Source organism: Polypterus senegalus, chromosome 7 (genome assembly GCF_016835505.1).
Source record: "Polypterus senegalus isolate Bchr_013 chromosome 7, ASM1683550v1, whole genome shotgun sequence".
NCBI classification, from domain to species: Eukaryota; Metazoa; Chordata; class Cladistia; order Polypteriformes; family Polypteridae; genus Polypterus; species Polypterus senegalus.
Genome location: NC_053160.1, coordinates 162,464,785 through 162,482,217, shown reverse-complemented (window position 1 = coordinate 162,482,217; position 17,433 = coordinate 162,464,785). Strand labels below are relative to the sequence as shown.

Sequence of the window (17,433 nt, the reverse complement as noted above, 5' to 3'; positions counted from 1 at the left end):
ATGCCGGAGAGATTATCATTTCATTGGCCCAGCAGTGAAGACGATTAACTCACTAGAGGGACAAAGCATTTTCATATTGTGCATATAGAAGATATTATATACTGATCGACAATGTGAGTCACCCTAATATACACTTATATGCAATGGCTGGAAATGTGGAATACTGATATGAAATCACTTGATATGTCGGGCTACCATGACTTACCAGAACACATTAGCACTGAATCTTCATACTTCTGGAATTCTGCTGGAAGGATGCAGGACCATTTCTCCATGAGAAAGTTGGCCATGGAGACATCAAATCCTGTCTTATATGTTGTTCCATAAATGTTTCATTTGATTCAGATATGGTCATCAAGAAAAACATGTTATACTATAGTAAACTTTACTGTAAAGTTTATAAGTACTGTTATTATTGCTATCCTATACGACACTGCTAGGGAACAAGAAGGAAATTAGCAACGTAGCAACATGGGCGAAATGTGATCACAGAATACTCAGGTAGTGATAAGTAGTCTCTTTACCTTTGGTGAATACACCAAAACCTGTCAAGTAAGCATACACACACACACATCAATATTGAGCCATTTGAATCCATCACTGTTGGCCTAAAACAGGCTTTCATCTTACTTTGCTTCTGAGTGTACTTATTAACTTGTGTGCAAAATGCTTCAAGGTGATTCATCACACTTTTCCACTGCTCACTAACCCTGGGCCTGTACTCTTTGTACCATTGTAGTCACTACAATAATTTATTTATCTGTGTTTCCTGAACTGCATCCTGCAATATGTATTGTGCATAGGTAATATAAAGTGCTTATATTATTCTGTTATCACTTACAAATCTGATGCATTTTAGTCATATACAGTAATACTGTTCACACCATAAAACTCCTTATCAGGCTTCTCTACACTGGCATCCTCTCTGATTTTTAATAGCTACTAATTTATAAAACTACCCTCTTTAGTACCCTTCAGTGCTACTCATAACATGAATTTCACAGACCCTTACTATTCCAAAAAGCATTACTCAACTCTTGTTGAACACTAACTCATAGCTGTGGCTTCTGTTCTCCACATCTCCCATTCTAGAACTGTTTATGAGGCTCCGCCTGCCTACATTTTGAAGTCTGCAATGGAAGCTGATTTGTTTTTTTTTTCTTTTTTAATTGCTGTGCCTTGAAATACTATTTTCCACAATCCCAACTGTTTAATGAAAGCATATTCACAGTGCACCACATTGCATGCTTGTTAGTTCTGAATATTCTCAAATCTGCTAAATCCAATTTTGGGTTACCGTGGGGCAGAGTTTAAAGAAGGTGGTCTTATTATATTATAGTCCTTGTGTTGTAAAGTGTTAAGAAGGATTGTAGACAAACTATAAATTCTTTTATTTAGTTCTGAAGTTGACCTTCTGATCTCTGTAAAAGTAGCTTGTCTAACCACAGAAAGAGAAAGTGTTAACAGAGACAGCAGACCAAAAAAAGGGAAGTGTAACAAGATGAAAAGCTAGAGAAAAATGGTACAATAGTCATTTTCTGAACTTACCAAATGGGAAAAAGGAAAGCAATCAAGCCATTGGAGAGCTTTGTGCATACAGTACCCCATGAACATGTACTGATATGATCTGTTTAAACAACTCTGGACAGAGAGGAGCTTTAATTTACATTAAAAAGAATTGAAGAGATGGACAACAATGACAAAACTTAGCCACCAAGAAGACACAGTGATGTAGCCAACAAGCACTAAGCAGAAAACTGGGCGACAGTCCATCACGGGCCCCACTGACATATATAACCTTACTTGGACTCACACAGGGTCAGGTTTTAAGTCTCCAATGAGCCTAAGTTCTACATCTTTGGTAATATGAAGGAAAACCAAAGTGCCCAAAAAAAATCCCATATAGACAATGGGAGAACATGCAGATTCTGCAGAGACAGCATCCAGGCAAGGGATTCAACACAGAACGCTAGGTCCATGAAGCAGTAATGCAAACCACTAAGCAACCATGCTGCCTACAATAACGCTAATAATAATAACACATTTTATTTATTAAGTTCCTTTCTAGTGCTCAAAGAGCCTATTAACAATACTAAAAATAATAATAAGGTTTAACACATTGATATGGATAGTTCAAAATTGTTCCTGTGCCAATACACTGCTTGTGTAGACTTTTCGATTTTACCTCTGTGTGTGGGTGTGTGTTTTGTGTGTTTGTAGGTTTTATAAACCGGAACCCAAAGACATTTGTGTTAAGATTAGTGGCAACACCAAATTGACCCATGAGTGAATAATAAGGTGTTTATAAATGTGTCCTGCAATGGCCCAGTGCTATCCAGGACTGGTTCACAGCTTGAGCATAATGCTTGTAGTACTATATATGCACCATCTCCTCAGAAACTAGATGTGAATAAGGAAGTTACAAAGGGATTGACATATGCCCACTGATAAGGCACCTCTTGTATGTTTCATAGTGCTGACCAGAGATGAATAGTGGCTTGAGTTTTGAATTGGATGAAACTCCAAGAATGAATCTGATTGACAGAGAAATATGTCTGGTTGTGGAAGTTGTTCCTGAGAGGGAAATCAACAAGTCCTCTTTGAAGCTCTCAGCAGGTGGCTTAACACATGATAACAAGTACTTCCATCTATGCCAGTCTGTTTATAAAATAAATCATTAGCAATTCTAAATATAGCAGAATTAGATTAATTGAATTGAAACAAGAGCCTAATTACTCTCAATAAATCACTTGAAATTTTGCACCTTATCACTCTGTCACCAGCGTACACTTGGCTGTTGAAGTCAAAACCATTTCAAAGAGAGTCCAGGCTCTGCCCAATGTGGGCATTCAAAAGACTGTATAAAATGTATATAGGCACTAATATGGTTACTTTGGCTCTGTTCACATTAAGCAAGCCCAGCTGTAATTAAAGACTGCTTCATTGTTGTATTTGATCTCCTTATTGTGATACTTTGCTTTTCTAATTATATGTTATAAAAAACAAGAGTGCATACACTTGGTATATGGCCCATATGAATTTGATGTAGGTTATTTTAAATTGCTTTTGCTGAACTGGCTCAAGTCCTAGTGACAAAAAATGAGGCTTTATCTGCATCCATGTCAGTTTAATTACGTTGATGAAAATATTTCAGAGTTGGCTTACATGTTCACATTGATGCCCCAGAACTCAAAGGGCCCAAAATTTGATGTACAGTTTGGTCACAGCCTGGCACTTGCAAATTTTCCTATTTCTGTCCACAACCCTTTGTTTTACTGTACAAGCTAATGCCATTGACTATGCAGAAACATCACACCTGTCTTCCTTCCTTCTTGTTGTTTATTCTTATCTTACTTTCTTAATTAGTTCTTTGTTTATCCTCTTTTTGCATCCATGACACTTTATCTCCATCTTCTTTTAAGATTCTGAACTCTTCACCCACAATCTTTTCCATAATTCTTCTCTTGTTTTTAGTAAATAGTACATAGTACATCCTCCTCCATTTTTCTCTATACTCGGTGTCATGCTCCTTTTTTCTTGAAGGTCTTTTCTAATATCTCAGTTTTTCTTCATGACAGTCGTTGAATTGAACCTCATAACTTAAATTACATTAAAACTTTTTATCTTAACACTTTGCTACGGGTCCGTGATTTTTGTATTTCTGTCATTCAACTGCTGCGTTTCCTTCCACTGAGACCACTCATTTCACATTTTTGACATACTTTCAACTGAACATCATAAAGCAGGTTTCCTCTGTACACTCCAATATAAAGTATTACTAGTAAATCCTGAATTAATTACTGTAGCAATTGAAAGCACTATTGTTCTGTGAATATCTGTCACATTGTTAATTAATATTTTTTGCTCTGTGGATATCTGTCATATTGTTAATTGATCATTTTTTGTTATTCTAGCTTTAAAGCACTTCACTTCTGACGATCATCATCCTTTGTAACCTGTCCAGCTACTCTTGTTCAAAACAGTCCCTAGACTGATGTTACTCAGTTATGCGGACCTAATTTGCAAGTTGCTTTGGATAAAAGCATCTGCTAAGCAAAAAATATAAATGTAAATACATTGGCCCTTAGATGCTCCACAGCCAAACCATCAGGCCAAAATATCTTATCTTGATCCCTTTGTTTCACATGGTTAATAAAATGAACTGTATAATTCTATAAAATAAATGTTGTACAGTTTATTTAAGTTGATTTGCTATGTATAGAAAATAACATGTACTTTTTATCTGTTTTCGAGGCTCAGCTTATTCAGGTGATGAAGCATCTCAGTGGCCAGTTCCTGGCTGATTCCTGTCCATTTAGTTGACAGTACTGCCCTTATCTCAATAGGCCACATTCCTGTATTTAAAGTAATAGGTCAAATACTAATGCAGAACATAAAAGAGCTTTCTGTTGTGGTTTAGAGTTTATAGAAAAATACAGGTGTTGGACTCCACCAGGGCTGCCCTATGTCACTGATTCTGTTCCTAATTTTATGGACATAATTTCTAGATGCATCCAGAGAGTTGAGGGTGTCAAGTTTGGTGACCTGGGGATCACATTCCTGCTTATTGCAGATGATGTGGTCCTACTGGCTTCATCGGGCTGTGACCTCACATGTGCACTGGCACGGTTTGCAAATGAAAATGAAGAAGCCAGGATAAGGATCAACAGAGTCTGAGGTCATGTTTCTCACCCAGAAAAAGATGGAATGCCATCTCCAGTTTGGGAATGAGGTGCTCTCAATATCTCAGGGTCTTGATCACAAGTGAGGGAAGAAGGGAGTGGGAAATTGACAGGTGGAGCGGAGCAGCATCAGCAGTTGTGCAAACATTGTACCGATCAGTCGTAGTGAACAATTAGAGCTGAGCTAAAAGGCAATGCTCTCAATTTACTGATTGATTATGTTCCTGTTCTCACCTGTGCTCACAAGTTTTAAGTAGTGACCAAATGAACTAGACTATAGATACAAGTGGCAGAAAGGAGCTTCCTTCACAGTGTGTCTGGGCTCAGCCTTAGGGATGAAGAGATTATATCTCACAGCTGACCTGGCAACTTCTCAATATTCCTTAGGGGAGGTGGTGGGGACAAACAGACATCTGGGCATCTTTGCTTGGATTGCCGCCCACATGACACGAACTGGATAAGCGGCAGAAAATAAATGGATGGATGGAATGATAGAGAATATAAAGGGATGAGCCACAAAATGACAAGATAAGCTTAACTAGTTAATGTCATGTTTACTTGAACAAGTCAATTTATTAAAGACCACTCAAAAAGGGGAAAATGCAATTATAGCCAAGCAACAACAAAAACCAAGATACAAATAAACTGCAATGAAGAATATAAAGAAATACTTATGCCAAATTACCCATAAATCCAATAATAAAGAAAAGGCCAAGCAATATTGGGTTCCAAATTTCTATATTGTATAATAACAAAAAACAAAAAAGCCAACTAATACAAAATATCTAAATACTAATAATAAAATAATTCCAACTAGACCAAGCTAAAAAAGGCTAAAATACCAAAAATAATTACAATAAAATGGCCAAGAAATTAGACTAAGAAATATGTAAAAGCCAAACAATAGAAAAGGCTAACATATGAAATAGGGTAAACAATACTTAAAAAGCCAAATAATACAAAAGGCAATAAAACAAGAAGTTCAATAAATAATTCACATTTTGAGAGGAGATTAAAATGGAGCAACCTCAATGCCAATGCAGTTAGCCTATATTGTAAACCTGGTTCCTCAGTACAGTAAGTCCCAAAACTAACACAAAAATGCCCCATAGATTGAGGAAAGAACCGTTACACCAGGCTAAGCATGATAAGGGCAAACATTGAATCTTTATAAGTAAAAAGATTTATTTTGACAAAAATGCTCTGAAAAACAGTGGTGCTTTGAAGAGCATAAAACACAAAAGGAGTTGCCTGAAGTAAGTAATCCCATAGCAAACAATGTCCCAATACACAATACAAAGAATGGTCAAAAAACAGAAACTCCAGAAAAACAGTAATCAAAACAGAAGCAGCAAAACACCAGACAACTCGCCAAACACCTGCCTTGTTCCACATTAAAGGAAGAGGGCAAATGGTAAAATAAAAGAACACAATTAGACAAAAAGAAAATAACATTGATGGCAATGATTGACAAAAGGAAGTATACTAAATTGAAAAAAATAGAAGAAAGTTATTAAAACACCCATATACATTAACACAGGGAACAAGTTACAAAGAATAACAAAAGAAATAAACAAATGACACTGCCATGTACAAAAGAAATTCCTGGACAGAAAATGCTACTGGAACAGTGAAATATGTACACCTAAGATGTCACCACCATACACTGACTGCCACCAGAACCAAACTTCCCCTAGATAAGCAAGCTAGTTCCTTAAGTTTCTAATGATTGATTTACTTTCATAAATGTCAGCATACTTACATGAGGATGTATTAATATTTTGCATATTTTACATAGCAGTTTTCTGCCTGGGGGATTCCCAGGAAATAAACTAAGTCTCAACCCTAGGAAACTGATTTGGCTTTTTTAAACCCCTACTCTTGACCAAAAAAATCTGTCAGAAAATCTCTTTTATATCCTGAATGTGTGGAAGGGAAAGAAATAGTTTGCATTATTTATGGACAATATGTTCTGTTGCTGTATTACTGTAGTTAGAACACCATTGCATCATTGTAATACATATCAACCAGCCAAAAAACAGACATACTGTATACAGTAGAAATAGAAGACATGAACAAATGGGCATGTTTCTTTAGACCTGGACATACAAGACAGGTGGCACCCAAATCAAGTTCTTCACAATTATAAAAGGCTACTGACTCAGAGTAGGGTATCAATTAAAACACTAAAGAACTGCATTTTATACCAAAACATAATGCTCATAAAATAAGTTGCTGGAATCTGAGACAAATGACAGTGCCTTGTGACTTAAAACTGTCGACCATGTCACTATGAAACTGGAAAACCATAACAGCTAGGAAAGCCAATTGTGTCCAGTTATTATTTTTGGTCAGATCATACACAGCAATGTAAACATCAGGATTTTGTCATTATTTTGTGTGATCAACATACTTAACAAATCTAATAATTCCCCCGGTAATTTAGATTTGAACTGGGGCGGCAGTACTGCCAGTGGTGGCTGGTGAAAAAAATTTGGGCAGTGGTGCAGATTTTCAAACTGAGGGCAAACTGAAACAGCACACATCTATCTATCTATCTATCTATCTATCTATCTATCTATCTATCTTTCTAATAGTGCCTTTCCTATCTATCTATCTATCTATCTATCTATCTATCTATCTATGTGGTTATTGCACATACTATCATGGTCCTTATTATAGCATCGATGCACATCTTGGCTTGACCAGTACTAAACCTGTAGGACAATTCCAGGCTAAATGCATTATACACATTCCACCATGCTGTCTAAATTGATGCCTGCATTCCAATTTCTAATGTGCTCCAAAACTTTAGTTTGTGACATCCACCAATCCCCTTATTTTTCCCATGATTGTCCTATAGATATGTAAAGTAACAGGTGCACCTACTACCCAAATTTTATACACCTGTCTCTAAATTGCCCAGTCCTCTGCCAACTTGCCCAGTTACTCCATTCTGTCAAAACCTACACCATAATATTGTGCACTGCACACCCCCACCTCCATAATCTTCCAATAATGTGGACATCCATACCATAAGTTCAATCCAAATCTTATTCTGACTCTGCTAATAGAGTGCCCAGTCCTTGGCCATTTCAGCTGTATTCCATAAATCCATATCATACAATCCTCTAGTCCTCTGATTTTTTTTTATCATTTTCTGTCTACAAGTTTATCATTTGGTACACCCTAATTTTATTCTGCACTTGCTGCCAGTTTGCCCAGTCCTATGCCTAAGTTTGCCAGGCTCACCATACCTCATGGGCAGAAATTCACATTGTAAGACCCATAGATTAAAAACTTGTCTTGCATTGTCCTGTCTTGCATATGTCTTGCAACATATATGCCCCTTATCCACCACCACCATTTATTTATATTGCATGTTTTCACACAAATTATTTAGCTCAAAGTGCTTTATAAGATGAAGAAAAAAAAGAAAAAATATAAAAATCAGGCAATACTAATTAACAAAGAATAAAGTAAGGTCTGATGGCTAGGGATGACAGAAAAAAACTTCAGACGGCTGGAGAAAAAAACAAAATCTGTAGGGGGTCCAAGGCTACAAGAACACCCGGCACCCTCTAGGCATTCTGTCAGTCAGTATCCAACCTACTATATCCTAACACAAGGTCACGTGGGTCTACTGGAGCAAATCCCAACCAACACAGGGCGCAAGGCAGGAACAAATCTCAAGCAGGGCACAAGCACACAGCATGACCCACACACCATGCACAACGTGAGGATTGCCAGTGCACCTAACCTGCATGTCTTTGGACTGTGGGAGGAAACTGGAGCACCCGGAGGAAACCCACACAGACACAGGGAGAACATGCAAACTCCACTGAGGGAGGACCCTGGAAGAGAACCCAGGTCTCCTAACTGCAAGGCAGCAGCTCTACCACTGCGCCACCTTTCTTTCTACCTAACATAAATGATCTCAATCAGTCCTCATGGTTTTCAGGCTTCACGTGAAAGAATTAGACGATGATGGTCATGTGGACATCTGGCATTCAATCCATCAATGTAGGGACTTCACTACACGGTGCTTCGATCAGGTGGTGATGGCGCAGGTCACCACCACAGAAAACCGGAAAAAGAACAGCAGAGAAAGTAAAGGTTAGTACGGATTGAGGAGCCGTGATAAAAATTATAATTAAATGTATATACGCAGAATATCATGGTTACACTACAATGAAGCTGAGTGCCATGCTAAGGTAATGTGTTTTTAGCAATTTTTTAAAGTGCTCCACCGTATTAGCCTGGCGAATTTCTATCGGTAAGCTATTCCAGATTTTAGGTGCTTAACAGCAGAAGGCTGCCTCACCACTTCTTTTAGGTTTAGCGCTTGGAATTCTAAGCGGACGCTCATTTGAAGATCTAAGGTTATAATTTGGAGTGAAAGGCATCCCAAGATATAGAAAGGAGCAAGATTATTAAAGACTTTGTAAACCATAAGCAGTATTTTAAAGTCGGTCCTAAATGGCACGTCTAACCAATGTAGTGACATCAGAACTGGAGAGATGTGCCCCGATTTTATTTTCCTATTGATTCTAGCAGCTGCATTCTGAACGAGTTGCAATCGATTGATGTCTTTTTTGGGTAGTCCTGAGAGGAGTGCGTTGCAGTAATCAAGCCGACTGAAAACAAAAGAGTGAACTAATTTCTCAGCATCTTGCAAAGTTATAAGGGGTGTGACCACAACCCCAGGGCAGATTGACTCTATAGCAGCCAGAAGACATTTCCAAAGTGCCCTAACATGTTGATCGTGGCGCTGCTTTTATGCCAGCTTCCTTAGGTAGTCCTATGCTTTTCAGGCAGGTCTCGACCACCGTTGTCCCTCTCTGGTTCAGACCCAAGTGCGCTACACTATTATTTCCATGGTATACCTGGGTAGCTCTCATAGCAAGCCACTGCGCTGTAGTACACGGGTTGAAAAACACAGGTCTAGATCACTGCGACTACTTTCCTGCCGCTTGCATTTTTCAGAAAAATGTTTTAGGTCTCGTACCCCTGTTGTTGTCCACAACACTTCGGTACAGTCACTTTGAAACAGCAAACGGGGAAAGCAAAGAAAAAAAAAAAGCAATTATTTACACTACGTGCAATTAGCCAACTCTGCTTGTCATAACCACAGTGAGAAAAAGTTTGTGCGTTAGCTCGTCTTCTTTTTTTGAAGTGAACAATTTATGAATGGGTGTTTCATTAAAGAAATTATTGAATTTTCTTTGATTTCTGAAGTTTAACTTGAAGATGCCTTCTCCCTAAAATCGTGCTTGCTCATCTGTAGTTACATTAATGGTGGGTGTAAACTGTGAATCATGGACGTGAACATGAAATATTGCGCTGGAAACTGTCCAATCAAATCAGATTTAAAAAAAACCCTAAAACAATACTAATTCGTTGCCAATAAACGTGGGAGTGTTCGTGGAGCACAGAGTTGCATGCCCGGAAAAATCTAAAAGCAACAATTAAAGAGGAGCCCCAGGCTACCTGCTTAACAAAATATCAACGACTTACTTAGACTTTCATTTGGCTGGCGTCCTATATAAAAATATATTTATTAACACAGATTTTTTTTATTCACACAGAAATCAAACGAATAGAAGTCAGAATCAATTTTAACGGATGTTGACATGCGCTGACACCAGGCACTTTGTGCAATAGTAAACATATGTATTTCATGATGATTTCGCATTTACTTATTAAATTAAGCACAGTTTTTTAAATACCCCCGCATTACAAACCGCCACTTCTTTCCATGCTTGGTATCTCCCGACAGTGATGTTTCGAGCAGTAGGGATCTGTAATCGTCCCTTGTTGTTTGTGAAAAGCTTTACGTTCTTATGCAACTGAACCTCTGCCAGCCTACGTATCTTCCTTGAGTTATACAGTGAGTCAATAGAAGGAACTAAACTTGGCATCTTAGGTTTTACAGTTCAGCTGTTAAGCCATTGGCTGAGAGTGTCTAGCATTTATTTATATTGCTACAAAGTAATAAAGTAATAGATAATTTGTCCCGATTTTTAATATAGCTAATATATTAACAGTGCCTGAAGTGAATATGCAGAAGTGCCAGTGTTCTCTGTTTGACTGCTTTATGCAATCAAAGAGCAGCGGAGCCCTCCTCAGACTTTAGAACACTTTTAACATTTGATGTAAGATTGGTTTGAGAGGAAGGAGTCCCGGTCCATACAGTTTCAAATTGCGCTACTTTTAAAAATTGCATCGAAATGTGGGGTTAGGGTGGATCCTCATGGAGTTTTAAGTGTCACAATACTTTTTTATTCGATAAACAAACTGGCTTGATAAAAGGGATATATGCCGGTATGCTTGAAAAGACTGCCAGTACGCACCGAACAGTGCTGGTAGGCAATTTCTAAAAATGAAGAAGTGCCGGTAGGCTACTCTGTACCACCGAGCACCTCCCAATTCGAAGACCTGTTAATAATACACATTCCAAAATTTCCCTGTGGTTCCGGGTTGAAATTCCTCCACTGACGCTGTATCACCGTCAGGAAATCACTTCACCTGCCTGTGCTCCAATTGGGAGGGAAAAAACAAATGTAGCCAAATGTATTTCAAATGTTCTAAACCGTCTTGGATAAAGTTGTTAGTCAAATAGCCTACGTAAGTAATAATACTGGTTGCAAAAGTGTGTTGGTTGCAGTTACTCTTTACTTCTATGCACCTTAGATTTTAAACGTGTGAATGTTAAAAATCGACACAAACACCTTTAGCTAACCCTTGGATTTCTGTAGCCTGTTTCAGGCGTTTACATTGCACAAGAAAAAAAGAGTTACAACGATATTAAAAATAGCTTTTTAAGAAGTGCAGTTTAAACAGGATTAATTTTATACCCTCTCTTTTTCATTTAGGAACAACACATTGCACATGGCAAAAGAAGATAGTAAGTAAAAGTGAAATGTAAGGGAACATCTGGAAGCGTTCTTTCTTCCTGAAGTGCAATGATATGCAGCCGCGCACTAAGCCATTAATATTAAGCACGCGCACCCAGCGCTTTCCTTACTGGCCTGTCTTTTTAACGGCGCAGAGACTCCTTCTATGAATCAGACCAGTCACGTACACCCTGTCCAATTCTTAGTCTTCTTCCATCATCATCTTTCTTCCCATCCCCACTCCCCATCAGGACACATCCCTCTTCCGTGCAGCACACTAGGGACTCTCTTGCTGAGCAGGTGACAGGCTGCAGAAAGGGTATGGGGGAGTGAAATTCCTGCTGACGTCACGGGGAAAGACACCTCCGAGAGCGAGCGAGAGAGTGAGAGAGAGAGAGTCGGCTATAAATACCAAAAACCAGCACGCCTATGGCTTTGCAAGCGGATTAACGGAGTGCTGGCGAGTGTGAATGGGAGGGCCAGAAAGAAACAGAAACGCTTAGAGCATAGCTGCTGGGCTGGAGCAACGGACTTACATTTAACTGGGCTACTTACAATGTGAGGTGTGAGGACTCATTCTGCGAGGAATCCATTCAGTGTGAAGCGTAAGTTACTTCATAATGTGTTTAATAGCAGTAGTGTGTACGCGATCTTATGTGGTTTTGGATGTGGCGTGTTAACTTTACATTCCCGGAGCTCAAAGCGTACCATTTGCTGTGCTGGAGGTCTGTCGCACTAAGCTCTTCCTCAGGGGTGTAGTACTCCTGGGCTGCGCACCGCGCTAAAGGACTGTAAATAAGAGTGCGACGATTTTAATAGACTTCGTAAAAGCACATTTGAGGAGCTGTAATAGCGACTAGATCAATAGAAATGCGTAATATTTGTAAAAATGTCTTTAAAACATATGAACGTATTCAAATAGCCGTTTAATGAATAACAGGCAGGCTCGATGTTTGGTAGCGCGCAGCTGGGCGTGGAGTAGCCGCTTTTATGTGATTATTTAGATAACACGCTTCTACGACGAAAAAGTACTCATAAATAACAGTGCTTTGGCATTTTCGCACTCTAAGCTGTATTTTATACTGTTAAATTCGATGTACTACTTTTCCGAGATTAGATGTCGGCGTAAAAATGTGGATTTACGACTTAATATTGCGTTTTTTCAATGCATCAGAGAATAACATGGAATAATCCGATCACTGGGAAAATGCGATGCCATAAGTGCGCTGACAAATCGAGTCATCAGAATCCCAGTTCATCCTGAACATGCGATTCCATGTGCACCGAATAGCGGTTTTCATATGGCGACTGTGTATTATATATAATAAATGCATTAACTGTTTTAAACAATCATGGTAGTTGTCCTCATTGTACAATATTTAAATCTTTTGCACATCGTTTCTACTTTGCAGACACTTGAATTGGTAAAGTTAATTGTAAGGCGATTCAGAATATTGTTTGCACACGAATACAAATGCATTATTTAGAATTACGTGCAGTAGTTGAGAATATTTTTCTCATTCATTGAGATTGGCTCGGAAAAAGCTTCTTATCGAAGTTACTCTAGCTTACAATACTGTGAAATGTAAAACCAAAGAAAAACTATGAATTTTCAAGCATAAAATTCCAGTAATCTTTAAAGGAAGCTAAACAGTTAAAACATTAATAGCCGCTAACCTGCCAAGAGTTTCCCACACACCATTTCATAAGTCACCATTAAGGGTAAAATCCAGTTGCACACAAGCACTTTGAAAATCCTGAAAGCTGTCCTGGAACTGGAGATCGGTTTATTTAGCCTGATGGAATAAAAAAATACATCCTGCACTGGATAAGCAGATTAGAAAAGAGAAGTATGGAGTAGTCCAGTCACTTGCACAGTGCATAGATATCCAAGACAGTGTCAGAAAACGGCAAGCAGGCGTATGTAGCTGAATGGCTATGACTGAGAGATCTGTGGAGGAGATTTCAAGCAGGTAACAGGATGCTGTTACTCACATTTTGGACAGTGCCCCCCTTATATCTAGGGAGAAAAGCTAATGCTCCGTTTTGGCCAGTCTATGAAGCTGTAAGCACTTAAGTGCAGATGTCTGAGAGCTGTGTTGCATGTGCACAAACATGCAGGTCAATGAACAGGCTGCACCTTGATCAACCGCTAACTGTCAAACCAGCCTTTTTCATAAGTGAGGATGAAATGAGGAACAGAAGTTCTGAAAAAATAACATTTCCCACATTTTGTTTTAGCATCAAAGCCTGTCAAAGTCTTAGAAAAGGTGAGACAATGGAAGATTTATGTCAGCGCCAAAGCTTTATGCCTCATACTATACCAGTCCAGCTCATTACTGACATGTACTTCTGTTCTTGTACCCCATTTACAAGGTGGTTGAACATGTAGAGAGAGAGAGAGAGAGAAATTTGCAAGGTCTGTTGTAGTGATAATTGCTATGCAATTAATTAAGAAGTAAATTTATGTTACTGTTCAGACTGTGTAGCATGTACATGATTACATATCCGCTAGGACTGACATTTTTAATGTAAAAGTCAGATATGCTGATTGAACATGATCCTGTTTGAAATACAGCAAAATGCTGATCTTTTTCTTTCTTACTCAAACTCTATGCCCTGCAATGCCTATATTTGGTATATTTTAGACTCATGTTTTACCAAGATCAATATTCTTAAAAGTACTGATCTCATAGGTATTAATACAGTGATACTGTTTGCTGTAATGGACTAATGCCATAACCTAGCTGTCATCTTACAGTGGTGCACTTTTGATGAAGGCTGGTTATCCTGAAGAAGGAGTCAGATACATTACACACTATGAGGGTTCAGGGCTCTTTCTTCAATATAAGCCCAGTATTTAAATAGGACCGGTTATATAACCACACATTTGAAGAGTAGAGGTGATTAAATAAAGACATACAGAATGTATGTGGAGAGCAATTCCATTCCTGTCTTACAAACCTTGTATGTGAGATGGCCATATTTTCCACATGTTTGGTTTTGTTTTCTGTTACAGTCCAATGACATGTTTTTTTGGTTAGTTGATGACTCTCAGTGCACCATCCAGTACTGGTTTCCATTTTTTTCCTGATACTGCTAGGGTATTTTTGGATTCCTTGCATTCCGTGATGATGAAAAGGACTGAAATAGACGTATGAGATGATGCAGTGGTTATTGGTACTGTCTCATGGCTATAGGAGGCAGAATTCAGATCTAGGGCAGGTTGCTGTCACATTCCCCTGCATCTGCACCCATCATTTCCAAATACTTTAATTTTTCCTCCCGAGGGCATACAGGTTAGGTTAAATGATGAGTTTAAATTGGCCTTGTTTAAGTGAGTGTGCCTTGCATATTTGGTTCTGAACTTGCACCTGATGAGATTAGGTCTGACCACTGCAATTATAAACTGGGCTAAAGAGGTCTGGAATATGAATGGTTGCATAGATGAGTGTAAGTCCCTTTAGAAAACGTCTCTTTTAGATATAGAACTAATTACTGTTGCTTTTCATAACATCATTTTTTTTCTTTTTTTTTTAAATTTTATTAATTTTATTGTAATCATTCCATACAAATAGATGCATTTTTACAAAAAATAGGATTGAAAACAAATCGACCCCCATCCTTGCTTTTCAAAACATCATTAAACCAATATATAAGAATGTACAGTTTCTGGATTGTGCCCATCTTCTTAAAGCGTTCACTTGTCTTTTTAGTTATTAACTGCATAGATTTTTAATGTACTGTTGAACCGATGTACTTGTTCAAAGTTAAATCAGCTGTGTGAATGTTGTCTGCCTTCATCTCTCTTCAATATCTTTTTTGATTTAATATTTCAGGCATTGGAAATTGTCAATTAAGCCACCATGCCAGAACAAAGCAACGATTATCGAGTGGTGGTGTTTGGAGCAGGAGGTGTAGGCAAGAGTTCGTTAGTGCTGAGGTTTGTGAAAGGCACCTTCAGGGAAAGCTACATCCCCACAATTGAGGACACCTATCGACAGGTGATCAGCTGTGACAAAAGCATCTGCACCTTACAAATCACAGACACAACTGGAAGCCATCAGTTTCCAGCCATGCAGCGCCTGTCCATCTCCAAGGGTCATGCCTTTATCCTTGTTTTCTCCATCACAAGCAAGCAGTCCCTGGAGGAGCTAAAGCCAATTTTTGAACAAATCTGCCAAATCAAAGGGGATGTGGAGAGCATTCCAATTATGCTAGTGGGGAATAAGTGTGATGAGACTCAGAACCGAGAGGTGGAGACCAGTGATGGAGAAGCAATGGCCAAGAAGTGGAAATGTGCATTTATGGAGACGTCAGCCAAGACCAACCACAACGTCAAGGAGCTCTTCCAAGAGCTACTTAACCTGGAGAAACGCAGGACAGTGAGCCTTCAGATTGATGGAAAGAAGAACAAGCAACAGAAACGGAAAGAAAAACTTAAGGGCAAGTGTGTAGTCATGTGAGACTGTTGTTAGAACGAGCAACTGGGGATGTTCCGATAGCATGACACCTGACAAAGTACCACCAGTATGTTCTGAAATTATATACAGAAATGCAAATGATGTTACTCAAAATACATAACCTTATTTAATATTTAATGTGGAACAAAACACCAATTCATCTGCCTCAGCAAAGCCTTAAAAAGCTTTGAATAAATCAATACTCCTGAGCTGCAATACTGGAAAATAAAACAAACAAAAATTACACTGAAGTTAGTATATACAGTGTAAAGACCATTCACACAATGAATGCAAAATGAAATCCAGCGTTTGAAAACAGAAAAGAAGAATATGTCTGAGCATAATCTTTTTAATGTGGATTCATATTTCCTGTTGGCTTGAATGTAAGAGTTAGTTAAAATGCCAAGGGAGCAAATAAATTGTTAAATGCAACTGAAATGAAAAGCTTTAAAAGGGAACTTGCTCTATCTATCTATCTATCTATCTATCTATCTATCTATCTATCTATCTATCTATCCTAATGTTTTTTACGGTAACAGAGAACAATGCCTAATTCTAGCAATATAAATGGAGTCAAATTTTCAATTGGTTTTGTAGGAATTCCTAAATGGACTTTTCACTTTGCCATAGTTTGCTGGTTTGGTTTTCCACTTACTTTGTCTCCATTTTGCACACCAAGCCTTTCTAAAATGAATAAACTACATACTAGATATTGTCCAAGAGTTTTATCTTAAGATACCATCTTTAAAATGAATGAAGTCCCTTTGCACTTTGTAATTAGTTAAATACATACATGTTAAAATTGTATTTAGGAAAGTTAGGACAATTGCTGTAGTACCAGGAATGCTGCTACAACATGGGGCATTTGTAATCATTATGAATATTAATGTGTTTGTTTTTCAACACTGAATGGAGGATTGCATAACAGAAATAATAAAAAAGCACATTCTTTTGTGTGTGTTTTTCTAGTATAAAATATGTGTTAGCTGCAGCTTATGCCTCTTTGCAATGTTATAAAAAGCTTTAAATATGCAGGGACATTAATATTAATAAAACTAATAATATGAACTCAGATTTATAAAGTGTTTGCCTGTACCAGAGAGGAAAAAGCTGTACATTCTGAGTGCTGTAAAGTTAATTTCTGTCTGCTGCACTTGTACTGTTACGTGGTTGAAGCTCAATGCTGTAACATAAGGGCTGGGTGTAAATTACAGAGGACGATGGTGGAGGGCTGGGGGAGACTCGCCTATCAATATCACCTTTCCTGATGAAAAACTGAGTTATTGATTAACAGGAATAGAACCCAGATTGGCCGTGTGATTTATATATACATATTCTTCTTCTTCCAGGTTTAATGAATAAGGGCAAAGACATTTGCTGATTAAAGCACTT

At 38.2% G+C, this 17,433-nt stretch overlaps 1 protein-coding gene across 1 annotated transcript; it reads left to right on the top strand.

The window, feature by feature from the left end:
- The first annotated feature begins 11,869 nt into the window (after positions 1-11,869).
- LOC120532949 (GTP-binding protein Di-Ras2) lies at positions 11,870-17,062 on the top strand. The gene is made up of 2 exons (XM_039759468.1): positions 11,870-12,183; positions 15,418-17,062. Exon 2 carries the CDS (start codon positions 15,445-15,447, stop codon positions 16,042-16,044), a length of 600 nt encoding a protein of 199 aa, XP_039615402.1. The 5' UTR covers positions 11,870-12,183; positions 15,418-15,444; the 3' UTR covers positions 16,045-17,062.
- The last annotated feature ends 371 nt before the right edge of the window (positions 17,063-17,433 follow it).

Bases quoted from the DNA above. Each gene is read 5' to 3' on its own strand.
- LOC120532949 (XM_039759468.1), top strand. From the start codon at position 15,445: ATGCCAGAACAAAGCAACGATTATCGAGTGGTGGTGTTTGGAGCAGGA.